Genomic DNA, 17,846 nt, shown 5'->3' with positions numbered 1-17,846 from the left:
TGCCCAGGCTGGGCTGGCTGGGGACAAGGAGGGCAAGGAGGCCCTGGCAGGGCACAGCCACTGGGTGCTGCCAGGGCAGCGGGCAGAGGCAGGGCTGGCGGCCAGCCCGGGCCCCCGCGCCTGCCCAGGCCACGGTGCTGAGACCGAGGCTCCCCTGACACAGAGCTCTGTGTCTGCACAGCTTCTACCTCCATGGGGAGGGTGGTGATGTCTCTCGAGCAGCGCTGCTGAGTCGCTGCTGCTGAAGCAGCTCTGGACAGAGCAGAAACGGCACCAGAGCGTGCACAGGAACAGCCCTCAGGGCTGGGCTGGAGTGGCCAAGATGCCTCCTTCTCTTGCAGGAATAACAGAGATGGTGGACACAGTCCCTTCAGTATATATGTTCTATAGGCTGCAGTTAGGTTCTAATGTAAATACATTTCTTAGATTGCAATTGCTATAGAGGTCCTTTCATTGTAAATACATTTTATAGATTGTTGCTATGAAGATTCTTATAACGTAAATACATTCTGTAGTTCATTGGTGGTGGTGGTGCTGTTGTGTAAATAAATTGTCCTTGTTTGTCACAGGCTGTCTGTCTTTGCATTTGCTTTGGGCACAGGCAGCATTTGCACAGCTGTGGTTTCCCCTTGCCCTGGGTTCCTGAGGCTGGAGGTCCCTGGGGGTGCTGGCACAGCCACCTTGGGGCTGGGGTCCCCGTGCACAGGGGGGAACCACTGGTGGCGCTCCCGGCACTGGGCACCGCTCGTGTTCCTGGGCTGCTGCAGAGCGGTGTCCCCAAGAGCAAAGCTTTCACCAGCAGAGAGGGGGCTCTTACAGGAGCAGCCCCTGCAGCAATGCAAAGCAGGCAGGAAACCTTCTGCCACCCTTCCTGCTGCAGCCACAGGAACTCCTGGGCTGAGAGCTGGCACCAAGCTACACGGATGCAAAATCCACATTCAGGCTCTGAAGGCCTTTATGGCCTTGGGAATTGCTGGAGCCAGCATCTGGGGAGCGGCTTTTTCAGCTGCAGGGGCTGATATTAAGGGCTTGGAGCCCCCAAAAGCTCTGGCCCTCCTCTGCTTTGCATTGCCAGTGCTCAGATTGTTCAAGAGACAAAAGCCAAGCGAGGGGATCCTGCCCTGCTTGCGTTTCTGCTGCTGGAACACGGGCTGAGACATCACAACTCTGGGGGCAGTGATGTTACAGGAGTCCTGGGACCACTTCCATTAGGGCCTGGAATGATGGAATCCTGGAATGGTTTGGCTTGGGTGGGACCCTATAGGTCCTCTTGTTCAGCCCTGAGTAACCTCCCACCTCCCCAGGTTGCTCAGGGCCCTGTTCAGCCTGTCCTTTAATGCCTCTCTGCACAGCCTGGCCAGGGCCTCACCCACCTCACACCAAAGAATATTTTCCTAACATCAAATCCACTCCTATTCCCCATTGGAACCCATTTCCCCTTGTCCTGTCACTACAGTTCCTGACAAAGAGTCACTCTCCCACTTCTCTGTAGCCCCTTCACACCCTGGAAAGGTGCTGCTCTTGCTCTCTTGGCTGCACGCGAGCATCACAGCCCCGTCTCCTCAGCAGCCATCCGTGGCTTCACATGTTCCTAGCGCAGGGCACAAATCAACTGCAGCCCTGCTGCTTTGGTTGGAGCCTCCCAGTTGGATCCTAAATGAGCTGCAGAAATGCCCAGGTGCTTCTGTGACTCCAGTGGATACACAAACGGTTGGCTTGAGATAACAATAGCCCTGCTTTCTACTGCCACTGTTGTGTTGGAGGTACCAACACTGCCTTGTTCCATTTTATTGCAGTGTCCTAGTTTGACACTAGGCTGGACACCAGGCACGCTGGTGCCGAGGCAGTGAGATAATGCTTCAGCTATGCAAAAAGCTGGATGCAGAAAGAATTAATTACTTTGTAAAAGGGTATGTGAATGCAGAATTTTTTGGAAATCAGCAAATTTAGCATGTGATTATGAAATAGGTTGCAATATGAAGGTTTGGAAAGTATAATGTGAACATTAAGTTAAAAAAATGTATAAAAGGTAGTACTGTGTGAAGAATGGAGGAGTGAGTTTGTGCTGAAGCTATGCCACTCCCTCCCGGCATCAAATAAATAAATACCTGCTCTATAGGCCTTTATACCATGGAGTACTGTTTTCTTGCCCAGCTTTAGGGCATCAGCACCATGATCAGAGACACAGACCAGCTTCTGTTCCCACAGTTATCCCTATGCTCTGCACTTCCCCAGGTGTCTGCCTCGATGTTCACTGGGGACCTCCCTGTTTGTGGCCGTCCATTGCCGTGCTCAGCAGGCCGCCAGCTGTGTTTGCACATGAGCTGCCACAGGCAGACACACAGCAACTGCAGCAGAGGCTGGGCCAATTCTTTTTCTTCCAAAATGCAAGAAAGGCAGAAAGGCACAAGGATACATGACAGCATCTCTGTGGAGTCTCTTTGTCCAGCGAAATTCAGTAGCTGTTGGTGTTTTTGTGCTACTGCTAATCCCTTCCACGAAAAACAACATTCCAGGAAGGAGCAACATCATCTGACACATCCCAAGTGTTGCCACCAGTTGTTCCAGGTGCTCTGGCCAACAGTCCCTGTAGGATGGAGCACAGCCCCCAATGCACGTTGGCTTTGGCTGCCCTCTGGCACAGAAGCCCCCCCAGGGCACAGGTCTCTGGGGCAGGAGATGGGCACCAGCGCTGCCAGGGCTCGGGGGGTGGCAGGCCTGCTTTGGCAAGGATTCTGACACCTCTGCTGATTTCAGTGGGGTCAGAACAGCACTCGGGCCCTGGCCCACACGTTCCTGGTCTGTGTCACACCGCCACGTTTAGGATGGCCACCAGGCGGGACATGTCCCAAGGAGGCCGTGACAGCTTCTGTGGAGGGCCCCGCGCCCTTCCCGCCACGGCTGCCTCGGCAGCCCAGGGGGCTCCTTCTGCTGCCCTGAGCCCACAGAGCAGGGCAGCCTTTGCTGATGGTTTGAGCTGTTCCTAAAGATCCTGTTGGGCTGTCTGAGACACTTGGGCCAAGGCATTGCTTCCAAGCTGGGCCACTTTGGCCGGGCTGGGTGGAGCCCCAGGGCAGGGGGCAGCGTGTGCAACGGCCCTTGGTGACACGGTGCAGCATGGTAACCGTGGAATGGAATGGGACAGGGTGTCCAAGGGCCCTTTGTGACATGGGGTGACATTAGTGTTGGCGGTGACACAGCCACACCACAGTGCCTGGTGCACGTGACAGGGCAGGACGGGACAGAGTGGTGCTGTGAGGAGCCCCCGCACGGCGCACTCATTCCTTGCTGACCCAGAGCCTTTCTGAGGCGTTACTCCTGCAGGTCACCTCGAGGCCAGACCACAGCACTCGGTGACCTGCAGCCTTCCCGAGGCTTCACTTCTGGTGAGGTGAAGCACCACACTTCTCAGGTGTGCTCGAGCCCAGACCGTGGCATTTCCTCACCACGGTCCTTGACGACGAGTCTCCTGTCCTTGTGGCACGAGCCCCTGAGACCCAAGTGCAGGACTGGCTGTCCTGCAGCCTTGCCAAGACTTCACTCCTGCAGGTGGGTTCCAGGCACAGCTGCAGGACTTGCCAACTCAGACCTTTTCTGAGCCACCTCTGCTGCAAGTAGCCATGAATCCAGGCAGTGATGTTGAGCAGAGACCTCCGAGTGTCCCCAAGATGACCTGGGTGAAGGAGGAGAAAGAAGGCCCTGGGACTGCCCCAGCACAGCAGCATGGAGAGCTGGAGCAATTCCAGCCACCGCAGCAGGGTGAGCGGCAGACCTGGGCCTGCAGCCAGCTTGGCCTTGCCCCATCCCATCCCATCCCATCCCATCCCATCCCATCCCATCCCATCCCATCCCATCCCATCCCCCGGGGACACGTCCATGGACAGGACAGAAGTGGGGCTGGGGCAGACGCCCTGGAGCTGTACTCTGTGCCCTGGGGCCTCCTGGGGCTGTCCCTGCCTGGGGAGTGCAGGGCTGGGCTGTGTTCTCCGGCCTCTCCCGCAGCCCCTCAGCTCAAGCTGCGCTCGCTCTTTGCCAGGAGCAGCCATGGAGCGCACTCGAGAGCAGGAACGCAGCCGTGGCCTCTTCCGCACAACAGCGCAGGTACCTGCAGCCATCCCCCCCTGGGCTGGGCCTGCTGTCCCTGCTCAACCCAGCACCACGCTTGGAGCATCCATACAATGTCCCACATTTCTTGCCCTTCTGCTGCAGATGATTTGCAAATTCATGAAGAGAATTCGGGAGGAAGAGACCAGTGCCATGGGCACTGTGGTCAGAGCATACTCTCCCATCTTCAAAACCAAGGCCAGTGCTGCCCTGCTGGACATGCTTGTGGAGGAGGGTCCTTCCAATCCAAAGCAAGTAAGCAGCCTGTGGCCTGGCTTCGATCCTCCCAGGAATTGCTTGGCCACGCCAGCTGCTCACTGCGAGCCTTTGAGGCCGTGGCAGTGCGGTGGGAAGGGAAGCACTTCTCTGGGAAGCTGGGCACATTACTCCTGCTGGCAGCTTTCCAAGTTTCCCTGTGCCTTCTCCAGGTGCTCCCCATGGTGAGGTTCATCCACCAGTGGCTCAAGGCTAATGAGTTTCCTGAGTACAATCTGTGCAGGCCCCTTCTGGATCTGACAGAGGCACAGCCTGCTGACGTGGTGATGGCTCTCCTGCGTGTGGCCCCATGGTGTGACAGGTACAGGGCCCACGTGCCCAGAGGGCTCAGGGCATCCCCCTGCACAGCCTGGCCCAGGTGTCTGACAAACAGAGGATTCCAGGGCCCTGTGGCTCCTCCCTTTGTCAGCCCTGGCACAGCAGCCCCCGAGCCTGCTGCCCGCAGGGGCCAGTCCCCACAGGGCTGGGCTGCCACAGAGGGGCAGTGGGCAGAGGCAGGGCTGGCAGCCAGCTCAGTTCCCTGCTGCTGCCCAGGCCACGGGGATGTGTCCCAGACCCCCCTGACACAGAACTCTGTCCCCACAGAGCTGCTACCACCATGTGGAAGAGCATCATGTGCTCGTGCAGGGCTGCAGAGCCGGCCATGCTGATACTCCTGGATGTGCTGGGCACCTGGCCAGAGCTCAGCATGTGCACCTCCGACGGGGACCACACGGCTGTCCTTGCCCTGGCTGTGAGTTTCTGCAACTGACCTTTGCTCACCCCAAGGTCACCTCTCCCTCAGGTCTCCATCCTCCCTCCTCCCATGGCATCTCCCTGCCTCAGGCACTGGGCTCAAACCTGGCCTAGGAGCAGCTCCAGGGCCACCAGGCCGGCTGCTGTCCCTACATCTCCACTGGCCTCTCCCTGCCACACTCGGGCCCTGCCACATGGACACCTGAGCACTGAGCACTGACTCAGGCTGCTCTGTCCTTCGCAGGCAACTGTGGTGATATGGAAGATACTCCAGCTGCCCTGTGTCCCACATGCAGTGACAGTGTATTTCCCCCGCCTCTTGGTGCATCTGCTCTTGCAAGTGCTCTTCAGCACATTGGATCTGCCAGAGAAGGTCGATACCTTCTGGAAGAGATGCCAGCAGCAACACGGCCTTGCCATCAGCCCCAACAGGTGCTCCATGCCAGTCCTCCTGTCCCTGCCATGTCCCCAGGGCAGCAGCCAGTGCTCCCAGCATCACCTGGGCTTTGCTGTGCACACAGGTTTGCAGTGCAGACCCTGAAGGCCCTGCTCTGCCGACTGCACTATGAGGATGTGGTGGCGGCAGTGGAAGACGAGTGTGGCTGGGACACGCTGCTGTGTGCTGGCACGCACCACTGTGCTGTGGGTGTGCTGGCCAGGTGAGCTGCCACCAAACAGCGCTTGTGCCCCGTGCCTGGGGTGCCCCACACAGTCCCCGTGGTCAGGGGCCAGAGTGCCTTGTCACCAAGGGATGGCCAAGGACACTGCACAAGCCTGGGAGAGGAGGGTGCCCAAGAGCAGCTGCTTCCCAAAGGGCCTGGGTCCCCTTGCAGGGTGGTGGAGAAGGGCCAAGCTCCTCCTGGGAGTCAGTCCATGGAGAGGTTTGTCCCGCTGGCTCAGGGTCTTGGTTCCTTTTTCCTCCCGTCAGAGCAATGCGTCACGTGTCCCTACCCTTGTGTTCTGCGATTGCATTCTACCTGCTCGGGCTGCTCAGCAAAGACACGGCACACAGGGATTTGGCCGCCATGGCGTTCCTTGTGGAGGTGAGCCTGAAGGGCAGCGCTGTCTCGCTGAGCTGTCTCCCAGCTCTCTGCCCTCTCGGTGCCGCAGCCGCCCGGGACGGTGCCCACGCCCTGTGCTGCTGCCTGGGCCCAGCCCTGTGCGCTGCTGCCCCATCACCGGCCTGTGCCCTTCAGATGTTGGAGTGCCTGGACTCGAGTGAATACCGTGACAGAGTCCTGGAGATCGCATCAAGCAAACTGCAGAGCGAGTGCAGGGAGAGGCGTCGCTTGGCACTCAGAGGCCTTGTGGTGCTCGGCAAGAATTCCTCCATGGTGAGAAGGGGGCAGCGGCTGCCGGCGTGGGGCTGGGGAAGGCAGAGGCTTGGTTGGCCTTTGGGCACTGAGGCAGCTGCTGCCAGCTCTCCTGCCTCCTGCCTCTTGCCTCCTGCCCCAGGCCTTTGGCACAGGCCTTTGGCCTCTGGGCCCTGTGGCAGCAGGGTGGCATTTCACATTCTTGTGTTCCACACAGGCCAAAAGAATGTGGAGCCTGCATGAAAGGCTCGTGGAGCTCCTGGGGGAAAATGACAGCCATGTGCTTGGGATGAGCATCGCTCTCCTCAGCCGTTTGTTCCTGTACAATGGTGGCCCGATAACCATCCCCCTCGGCCTGCAGCTGGCTGAGGCGCTCCTGCCGCTCTTTGACAATGTAAGGCTCTGTGTCTCCAGCCATGGCTGCTGCCTGGGCATTGTGCCCTGGGCATTTGCAGGCCTCTGCCCAGGTGGGCCTGAAGCAGCTGATGATGAGGTCTTTATTTCTTCCTTTCGTACAGGACGATAGCCAGGTGCAGCTCTGCTCCATGTTCATCTTCCAAGAGATGATGGATTTAGTACCAAAGGAGGGGAAAAAGGCCCTGAAGTCCCACGTGCAGCAGAGCCTGCTCCCACTCTCCTTGCACTGCCATGACGAGAACCAGCGTGTGGTTGATGTGAGGACTCGGCAGCTGCCGTGGCTCCCTGGCAGGGCGCTCGGCTGCCTCCTGCTCTGCTGCCTCGCAGGCTGCAGCTCCCTCCTGGTCTTGGCCCAGGGACGTGGGTCCTGTGCCCTGGGCTGTGGTGCCATCTCTGGGTCTCTGCTGCTCTCCAGGCCTCCCGGGAAACGCTGCTCTGTTCCGCCCGATTCCTGAAGAGGAAGGATCTCCAGCAGATGCTGCGGGTGGATCAGACCTGGAGGTTCGGCGAGGGCTTGGTAAGGGCGGGCTGGAAGCCCCAGCCCCAGGCTGGAGAAGCTCAGTGTGTGCGGCTGGCAGCTGTGCCCTGCCCAGTGCCGCACCCAGGGCCGCCAGCCTGTGCCCCACACGCTGCTCCCTTCCCTGGGCCCCGCGGGCTCTCCTCCAGCCCCCTGTGGCCCCGAGCCGTGTGCCCATGGAGCCCCGGCACCGCTGCTCTGTCGGGCAGGCCAGCAGCGCGGCTCCCCGGGCAGCAGCCGGCCCTCTGCCCCCTCCAGAGCCCGGCGCCAGCGGCTGCTGCCCGGTGCCTCAGGGCTGGGCGGGCACGGGAGGCCGGGGCTGGCCGCAGGCAGCAGTGCCCGGCCGAGGGGCAGAGCCCGCACCAACCCTTCCCTCCCGCCGCCCTCTGCAGCTGGCACAGGACAGGAGCCGAGCGGCTGAGCACCTGCACCGGGTCCTGCTGTACCTGGACAGCCCGCAGGAGTCCCTGCGAGCGGCGGCCATCAGGTTCATTGGTGAGCCACGAACCGGGCTGGGCTCCCTCCCTGCCCCGCCGCAGCTCGGCCCCAGCCCCGGCTGCTGCCCCGGCCCTGGAGCCCCGGCTGCCCTCGGGGCTGCTGCTGCCGGCCTCTGGCAGCCGGGCCCTTGGGCTGAGTCAGGATGCGGCAAGGGCCGGGGCTGAGCCCTGCCGGGGCAGGAGGCCGTGTGGCCCCAGGGCTGGCAGCGCCGCTGGCAGGGAGCTGTGCTGCTGGGACCCTGACAGGCTCTGTGTTCCCAGGGATGGCCGGGTGGCACCTCCGGGGGAACAAACGAGAGCTCCAGAGCATCTGTCAGGGTGAGTGAGGGCAGCGGCTGCCAGCCCCGGCTGCCAAGGGGAGCTGCAATCCCTGCCCCGGCTGCCGAGGGCTCTGCTCCCTGTGCGGACCAGGCCTGGTGTGGCCAGGGCACACACAGAGATTTCAGGGGCACGAGTGCCAATAGTGTCCAGTGGCTTTGGGCTGATCCCTTTGGTCCCTGCTCCCTCCTGGCCATGGCCAGAGCCACCTGCGTTGGCCCTTGCACGGGGCTCTCCTTGGGTCCCTGCAGATCCAGATCTGACCATGGAGAACTGTTCCTCTCTCTTGCAGCCCTTGATGACAAGGCACAGGACATCAGCCCTGCCATCAGAAGGCTGGCTCTGGAAACAGCCTTTGTCCTCCGGGCAGCTCCAGGCTCCATCTTGCAGAAGTGGCAAGATGGATTCCGCAGGGCACGCAAGAACCGCCCTTGTCTGTGGGCCCATGGCTGGCTGTGCTGCTGGAGCTCTGAGGAGAGCTAAATTGAGAGGCTCTCTGTCTGCCGGGGCCATCTGAGCCGGGCAGGAATTTTCTTTAAGATGGTTTTTTTTTTTCCTTCTTCTTTGTTCTTCTTTAATATAGAAATATAGAATTAGAAATATATAGAATATAGATACAGAATTATATATAGAAATATAGAATGTGTTCTCATACCCAGTGTCTCAGGTGCTTTCTCTGGTGCCCAGTGTGCGCAGGGCATAGGGGGAGAGGGGAAAGGGGTGCTTGTGCTCAGCAAGCTGCCCAGGCGTGCAGTGGGGAAGGGAAAATGGCCAGAAGGCCCTCGGCCTTTGGTGCTTCTGCTGAAGCCTTAACGCTGTCCAGAGAGGAGCTGAGCAGGGGCTGGAGCTGTGGGGATCGCTGTGATTGTGGTGCCTGGAGATGGGCACGAGGCTTCTCCCAGCCAGGAAGCGCCGTCTGTGTCCTCCAGCCTGTGGGTTGCTGGCAGGATTGCTGAGGGCTCTGAGTCTCTCTCTATTCGGTTCCTCCGGAGCTCCCCAGAAGGGAGCCCTGGGGCCTCTGAGCCTGGGCTCAGGCTCCAGGAAGCCTTGGGGACAGTCTGGGCTGTGTGGGTACCCCAAGGTGCTGCAGGCTCGGCCTCAGCTGCAGGGTGCCAGTGTTGCACGGCTGCAGTGTCCCCATGGGCAGGGTTTGCTTCGGAGCCTGTGCTTGTGGTGGCACAGGGAGCTCCGAACTGAGCTGGGCACGGACCCACAGCCCAGCCCTGCCATCCTTGCAGCTGCTTTGGGCTGGGGGCCGGAGCAAGGGGAGCCCTGGGATCTGCCCCTGACAGATCCCTTCAGACTGCACAAGGAAATGCTGGTGCTGGTGGCAACCCTGCCCAGGGTAGGCTTGATTCCTTTCATTTTATCCCTCAACACCAGAGTGCATTTAGTTCCTCTCCAGGGATAACACAAAATTCCCTGCTGGTGCCCATGAAGCTGCAGCCCCTCCCGGGCTCACCCCTGCCCCAGCTCTGGGGTCCTGAGCACAGAAGGAGCTGGAGCTGTTGGAGGCAAGGCAGTGGAGGCCCCAGAGATGCCGCAGGCTGGAGCCCCTCTGCTCTGAGGAAAGGCTGAGAGAGCTGGGGCTGCTCAGCCAGGAGGAGAGAAGACCTTGAGGAGGCTTCACTGCGGCCTCCCTGGCTGGGGGCTGGACATGGGGGTGTTCCTGAACACTCATGAATCTCAGCCCAGCCCTCTCCTCAAGCAGAAAATAGAAAGAAAAAAATATTAAATGGACAAAGAAAAGGGGGAAGTGTGTTTATTTGTGTATCAAGAACTTGGGGTGAAAAAATTAGCCAGGTGTCCTCAGATCCTTTGTGTGATGCAATGGATAGGTACAATAAATCCAGTGGAATCCCAGTGTTTCCTTGGCTGAGGACAGCCAGCTGCCCCTGATGGGGACACCAGCCCAGGAGGCTCCAGGGCTTTCTGGGATTTGGGAGCCTTTTTCCTCCAGCTTGTTTTCCTGCTGACAGGTGCACAGCTTCCAGGCCACTTCCACTCTCCCAGGCAAGGCATCAGAGGGGTTTAATGCAAGCTGTGGTAAAATGTCTCTGTCTTTCCTCACAGCTATAAACCAACCAAGGAAAGCCATACTCCTGGTAAAAATCACTGGATCACTTTGGACTTCAGGCTTTAATTTTTACCAAGCTTTGATTTTCATCAGGATTTAATTTTACTCAGATCATCTCACTTTCAGGACATATATTAATCTTTCATTTTCATCAGACAGTGAAAAGCTGTCTGATTGGTAAAAACCCATTGGTGAAAGCTCAATGGGTTCTGGTTATGCTGGTGGGCCTGAGCTTTGTGGGTGTCTCACTGCATTCCCTGGCTTGGACAAGCTGCTCTTGGTCCAAGTGTCCCGAGCCAGAAGCCTGATGAAGAGAAAGGCATATGGGAAAACAAGTTTCAATAAAACCTTTGAGCTCTTGTTAGAAATGTTGGGAAGAGATGCTGACTATTCCTTGCTCACCAGGTAAAGCTAAGGAGTTTTTAAGCATGGAGCTGAGAATAGCAGATTGGCTGGAGAAGAGGGTGATGCCCAGACGTGCACACTGCCCACCAAGGCAGGAGAGGACCGTGCCCTCACACCCCATGAGACAGCCCTGGTGGTTGTGCTGACCCTGTGCCAGGATTCCCTGGGGCTGCTCTGCCTGAGCCCCCCTCAGCTGGCTGTGCTTGTCCTGCCTCCCTCCTCCTGTGGTTGTGCTCCCAGAGGGGTGTTTGTGAGGGGCTGTTGGAAAAGCAGATTAATGAGCGAGACATTGAGAATTAAACCAATCCAAATCCACACAGTAAATAGGGCTGCTGTCAAGTGCTGTTCCCGAGGGAGATAATATCCCTTCCCCCTTAATTTCTTAGTAAATCCATTATGATTAATGCTAGTACAGTGGGAACACTGTTATTATAAATACATGGGTGATGGCAGAGCTGCAGCATTAATAACACTGGGTATTACTTAACTAATTAGCTGCTGTTTTTGGTAGGACTCTTACCCTGCTGCATTAAGCTGAGCCTTGCATTGCAGCCTTCTCTGGGCTGTCTCTGCTGCAAGGACACAAAGTGAGAAGCATCTCCTTCCTTCTGGCCAAAAGCCACCCCCCCACCCCCCGTGGCACTGGCACTCAGCTGAGCTCCCAGTGGGTTGGTGGCACCTGTGGAAAGCCTGGGACACTACTGATGGAGTCTTGTGGTGTTGGAGACTAGCAACAAGTGAAGGAGGGAATGGAAGCAGGACCTGGCACCTCCAGGTGAACCTCAGCACTTGGGGACCAGGGGACATGAGAGGACACTGCAGCCCATGGGGACCTGTCGCCCTGAAAACTCAGCTTCTGAGCTTGCTAACATAGTTTTCTAAGAACTTTCCCAGGACAGTAACTGTAAACATAGATATGTGTACATTCTTTCTGTTACACGTCTTCTGATGGGCATTTCTCATGGCCAGTGCAGTGAGAAAGTGTTATCTTGAGCATCCAATGCCTGGCCATGGTAAGAAGCCTATAAATCCTGGGAGGAAAAATAAACTCTGCTCTTTCTTCACCACACCTCAACCTGTGTCCGCGTGATCTATTGATCTTCAGCGGTAACAGGGACCAGGGCCAGCTTGGCAATATTCTTGTCCCTCCTTGTGGCCTCACGGCTTCAGAGCTTCTCTGAAGGATTTTCCAACACCTTTTTTGCTGTATTTTGTTGGGAAGGTAGAATTAGAAAGAAATTATAAATATGACTTTGTAGCCAGAAAGGCTAAGGAAGAAATACAAATGATAGCACGGTTTGAATAATTCAAAGAAACCGGGCTGGTATGCCAGAACACATTCTTTCCTACAATAAAACCAAGCTGAGACCCCTCATCCCAGCCTTATAAGGAAAGGTCTGAAGGACCCTGAGATAACTAAAAATATGCAAAAATAGCGATTTCTATAGGTTGTACACAAATGTTACTATATTAGTATACTTAGAAAGATTGGTTAGTTAAGGAATAGAATATTCAAAGGTATAGGTTATATAAGTAGTGGTATAGAAGAGCTCGCTTTCTCTCTCTCTCTCTCTCTCTCTCTCGCTCTCTCTCGCGCTCTCTCGCGTTCTCTCTTTTTCCGGCTCTCTCACTTCTGTTATGTTTTGTAACTCTCTTTCGTAGAAATCTTAAGTCTTAAACTCATGTATTCGTATCTTACCCTCTTTTGTATTGCTCTCCCTGAGCCCGCCTTGAGCTCTATCTGTTGGCTCATAGCAGGCTCTCTCTCTCTCTCTCTACCCCACGCCCTGAAATAAACTTCTAACACTTAACTCGATTATAGAGGTCTTTGCCGTGTCTCTGACCGTCCCCAGAAAGCGTCTCCTACAGTATTTCATAGATCTGTGGAATCATTAAGGTTGGAAAAGTGCTCTATGATCATTGACTGCCAGCTGTTCTCCCAGCACTGCTAAACTAAACCATGTTCCCAAGTGCCACATCAACAGGGGTTTGAAATTCCTCCAGGGATGGAGGATCCACCACTGCCCTGGGCAGCTGTTCCAGTGTTTGACAGCCCTTTCCATGAAGAAATTTTCCCTAACATCCAACCTAAACTTCCCCTGGTGTAACTGGAGGCCCTACTCCTTTTGTCACTTGTTGGGAGAAAAGCCTGACTCCCACCTGGCTCCACTGTCCTGCAGGAATGGAATCAGCAGGAGCCCTCCTTAGCTGGGGGGTGACTCTGCCTTTTGCTGCTCCTGCCTTAGTGCCCTGCCCCTGCTCCCCAGGGACCCCAGGTGCTGCAGAGGGTCCTTCCCCTCCTCCATCCCCATCCCCTGCTGCTCCTCACACAAGCAGGCTGCACGGCTCTTTTTCATCCCTTCAAATTAACACCTACTTAAAATTCCAAAGCAAATACATTTTTAATTTCCTTAATTAAAATGATTTCCTCCTTAGAGCTGAATAATGGGATTTGAAGCACTGAAGTAATGGGGTGTGCCAGGCTGCATGGGAGCTGAGGCACTGGTGAGCACAGTGAGGTCTTGGGAGTGATGGGATCATGTCCCACCTTAGGGAGCCAGAATGAGCCAGAGCTCAGCATCCTTTGCACCTCTAGGGAGTAAAATTCACCCAAGTGGCAGCTTAAAATGATATCCCAGCAGTCACTGGTTTTCCAAAGGTTGAGGGTGATGGATTGCTCCCACTGCCTCCCCTACAGCCCAAAATGACACCCAAAGGGCATGCTGAGGGTGCTGGCCCCTTCTCATTGTGGGGGGCTTTGGGGGGGATCAGGGTCTGGGGTGAATGTGGAGGAAAATCATACCAGGACCCCAAGATGAGATGGGGTGCCCTCCTCTCCGTGTGCTGCTTTAGCCCAAGATGCCTGTGCCCAGAATAACTCTGGGGTTTGGCTTTGCAGGGGTTTCTCAGCCTGGAAGTTGTGTCGGTGGGATACCAGAGAGCCGTGTGCTGGGGCTCTGGTGAACATGTGACAGGGGAGGAAAAGGGAGAATACATGATGATAATGAGTTAAAATGCATTTAACGAGCTCCTGCTGCCCTTACACACCCCAGTGCTGGGGCTCATGGATGGGAGGTTCTGCAGCAAAGGGATGGATTAGTCCCACTTGGATCTGACTGAAAGACTGCTCAAAGCACAGATTTCCAGCTCCAAACCTCCAAACCCTCTCTGCTGTTTCTGTCTGGATGCCTCCTTCCCCTTCCCAAACTCTCTCCTCTGATGTATTTGGGAGTTTTTCATGTATTTATTTAAATTAATAATAATTTACCCATTAAAATGCTGCAGATCAGTGGGTTCTTCCTGAAGGAGGAGTGTGTTTGGCTCCGGAGGGTTCATTAGCCGCATGTTGGGATTGGGGGGTGCTGTGCATGGAATGATTTATGCACATCCCTGCCACTCGAGCCAATCCAGCCTAGAATAATTCAAAACCAATTCCATAAATCACTTATTAGTTATTACTGAAATATTTATGCAGCAGAGGTGTCTTCCTGTGAATTGTTGGGGGTTTTTGCCAGCTTTTTCTTCACGGACAAAAAAAAAATGTTGACTCTTGGTGCATCTTGAGTGCAAGAAGATCCAAAGTTTTGGAGTTGCCTTGCTCTGCCTGGCTGGGGTTTGAGCAGAGCCTCTCACTACAGCCCCAAGCCTGACCACAGTGTGTGTGCCTGCTCTGTGAGTAACGAGCAGGTATCCTAATTAATCCTCATTTCCAGCAGCAGCCCGAAGGAGCTGCACGATGAGCATGGTGCTGTTTGATGCAGATGAACTGTGCTTTGGTGGGAATTCAATTACCCAGCTTTTCCTTGCTGAACATAATGCATTTGGACGATACAGTAGTTCCGGTGTTAATGAGATGCATTTTCACTGCTCTGAAGTCTGTATTTCTCCCTGTACTTAGTGCACAGCATCCACATTAATTACAGTTCCAGTGGAGAAAAACCCGCAGAGTTACTACCTGCATTTTCCTCCTGGTAATAGCAGTTTCCTTACATGGCCAGGAACATTATGGATTCACTCCTCAGCCACATTTTATACCAAACAACTTGATTGTGATAGCAGGGAGAGAACAACTCTGCTTCCCTTCAGCTGCTCAGGCTGTGCTGTAAAAGGGTCATTTTCGGGGGTGGGGGATGAATCAGATGCATTCAAGTCAGAACATCCTCGGAATAAAAGCATTTCTGGAAGTTGTTTAAAGAGGGTTTTGTGAGACATGTGGAACTCACGGCCAAATTAAACCAGCAGCTGATGGGCCCACACAAAACGGAGAATCCCCTGGGATGGGGGGCTGCAGCCAGCATGGGAAACCACAGGTATTTTATTCCAAGGAACAAACACATTTGTGCTTTGATTTCTTTTTTGGTTTTGAGAGTTTTCAAACTCCCAAGCCTGGCAGCATGGAGTTTCCCTGAGATTTCTCCAGCAGGAGTTGTGCATTAGAGGATATCCCACTGTTGGCTCCAAACCATCACATTTTGGCCACAGATGTTGTTGTCACCATCCCTGGAAGTGTTCAAAAGCCAAGTATTCGTGGCACGTGGAAATACAGTTTAGTGGGAATGCTGGTGTTTGGTTAAAAATTGGACTTGATGATCTTAGAGGGCTTTTCCAACCTTAATGATCCTGTGATTTCATGGAAAGCTGAGCAGTTTTAAGTTGTGTAAAACAGGAATTCCCAGGGAATAGCACTGCAGAGACATTTAATAAAAAAGTGAGCAGAAGTGTTGTAGCACATTGTATAAATCACTCTTTGACCTTCATTGAACACCACTGCCTCCTCACCTGTTAATAGCTGGAAATCCCTTGTAGCCTCTACTGCATCTTGGCAATTGGCATGGAAACAATTAACAGTTATTAACAGTTTTTTCTGTTAATCATTCATGTCTTTATTCAGGTATTTACACATCTCTCTTTGTTTAAATCTCCCCTCCCTCTCAGGAGTTGAAAGTGCCTGAATAGCGGGTGTGGTTAAAAATATAATGAGGTGCACAAAGTCTTGGCTTCCCTGAGGAGCAGCTGTGCAGGAGGAGGGGAGAACACTGGGATCTGGGGCTGTTGTGGTGGCCATGGATGGCAGAGGGGCTTTAGGAAAAGGATTTTCACTGGGGAGAGAAATCCTCAGTCTCTGTGTCCAGCTCAGTGTATCTGGCGAAAAAGCAATGAGAAGGATCTTATCCCATTTTTTCTGTAATTCCTTTGAAAATTAACATTTCTGTTTTTCCAAATAGGCCTCTTTATTTTTATGTTTTCTCCCCCCTTTTTGATACCGGTGTTTAAAATAAAACCAGGAGCTCACCCTCTCACGCTCATGGTGTGGTTCCCTGTTTGCTGGCAGCTCCCAGCAAGATTTTCAGGGGAAACCACCTTTTTCTGAAGCTCTGAGCCCTTCTGGTGTGGTGGAGGCTTTCAAAGACAATGGAGGAGTCAAGACGTGAAAAGTCGGAATCCTTCTGAAAACCAGAGCTGTGTTTGAGCCACCTGAGCCCTGCTGCTGCTCTGCTCTTTCAGAGGTTGCAGAGCTTGTGAACAACACTTTTTGCAGCCCCAAGTACTTCCAAGTTGAAAACTAACCAGAGGATTTAAAAGAAGAGAGAATCCCTGTCCTTTTGGTACCTTCCTGGCTGTAAATGCACCTGAACTGTGTTTTTATGGTGTCACCAGCAGCAGCAACAGCTGCAAATGGGGGGAATCGTGAAGCGCAAAGTCTCTGGAAATCCTGTGGCTCCAGGAGCTTCCCCAGATGTGGAGACAGGATAAATCCAGGGTGCCTTGCACTAGATGGAGCTCCAGGACAGCTGGCTCTCCTCAGTGCCCAGCTCCTGCTCCTGCCCAGCACTGGACACAGGGAGCTGCTGGACGTGACCTGCACATCAGTGACCACCCTGCCCATCCCAGCAAAACCCTCAGGATGCCTTTAGCTGATGTTGTTTGGTGCCTCCAGGCTGGCTTGGCTGCCTGCAAAACAAACAAAAAAAAAAGTCTCAAAAATGTGAAATACCAACTCCTCTTTTCCTCTTCCATCCCTTTGGTCAGCCCCATGCTTGAGGCAGGAGCATCCCATCCCATCCTCCTGGGAATGAGGACAGAGAAGTGCTAGCAGACCTTGCCCTCAGCTCTCCTGCTGCTGGCTGAATCTGGAGACATTTACTTGAGGGTAGAGACTTCTTTGCTTCTTTAAATAAAATTTGCTGGCAAATTCTTGTGGTTCAAATTTCCCTTAAATCTGGCTTAGAAGACACCTATGGAGGTTTAATTGGAGCTAAGAGGAAGGGCTGGGTTTGGTAATTAGGGGAGAATGAATGAAAATTCAAAATTTAAAATGCAGCAGGTGAATGGTTGTGGTGGAGCTTTTCAATACTTCTGAAGTTCTTGGGCTCTCAGTGAGATCCTGCTCTCCAGGCAGGAGTGGTTTACTACAAATTCCACTTATAAATGGTACTAAAGCCTCTGTTAAGACTCCAGAATATTGACTGTGATTATTTTTGTAGCTCTTCTGAGTACAGTGCTACTGAAGGGCTCTAGAAATGGAAGCATTATATATTAGGGAAAGGTGTTGCGCTGTACAGAGGCTGCCCAGATATCTGCTGCTGGAATGGGGAATCTCTCTGGTTTAAGGAGATACTGTCTGGTATTCAGTATGGCCCCTCAGCAGGAGAGCAGGGCTGGATAAAGCAGCTTTTGTTCTCTAATTGATCAGAGACTCCCCATGGGAATTCCACAGGGAATTGTGTCTCAACCAAAGCTCTGCTTCCAGGGAAGGCTCCAAGCCCAGCTCTGGGTTATTTTTTAGATGAAACTTTGCTGATTTTGTGGCTGTTTTTGTGGGCCACTGAAAACTTTCATGGGAACTATGCCCTGGCTGAGGATGGGGGAGGAGGGAGCTGCTCTTTGGGGTGAGGGCTGGTCACCCCTGGAGCTGGCTCTGAGCAGGGGATGGTCCCTCCGGGTGATCTCCCTTTGGCTGCTGGGGAGCAAGAGACAGAGGGGTTTTTGAATTTGGACCAAAAGCTGAGTGCCTGGGCTGGGACTTTGGCTGAGGTCCTGCTGCTCAGATCCCATCCTGCTGCAGGTGGAGGTAGGGATGAGGGAGGGCTGGAGCACCTCTGATGTGTAGAGACAGACCTGGAGAGCTGGGGAGGTTCAGCCTGGAGAAGAGAAGGTTTTGGGGAGTCCTCAGAGCCACTTCCCAT

At 54.5% G+C, this 17,846-nt stretch overlaps 1 protein-coding gene across 1 annotated transcript; it reads left to right on the top strand.

Annotated features, from left to right (window-relative positions):
• The first annotated feature begins 3,202 nt into the window (after positions 1-3,202).
• Positions 3,203-8,831, top strand: LOC147650236 (maestro heat-like repeat-containing protein family member 7). Its single transcript, XM_086853121.1, has 14 exons — positions 3,203-3,759; positions 4,037-4,101; positions 4,210-4,359; positions 4,533-4,681; positions 4,966-5,113; positions 5,360-5,547; positions 5,637-5,774; positions 6,044-6,158; positions 6,312-6,449; positions 6,646-6,822; positions 6,947-7,102; positions 7,261-7,362; positions 7,755-8,177; positions 8,470-8,831. Exons 1-13 carry the CDS (start codon positions 3,621-3,623, stop codon positions 8,022-8,024), a joined length of 1,935 nt encoding a protein of 644 aa, XP_086709247.1. The 5' UTR covers positions 3,203-3,620; the 3' UTR covers positions 8,025-8,177; positions 8,470-8,831.
• The last annotated feature ends 9,015 nt before the right edge of the window (positions 8,832-17,846 follow it).

The sequence above is a fragment of the Cyanistes caeruleus genome, chromosome 16 (assembly GCF_971803275.1).
Source record: "Cyanistes caeruleus chromosome 16, bCyaCae1.hap1.1, whole genome shotgun sequence".
NCBI classification, from domain to species: Eukaryota; Metazoa; Chordata; class Aves; order Passeriformes; family Paridae; genus Cyanistes; species Cyanistes caeruleus.
The sequence above is the reverse complement of the archived record's forward strand: the minus strand, read 5'-3'. Positions and strand labels throughout refer to the sequence as shown.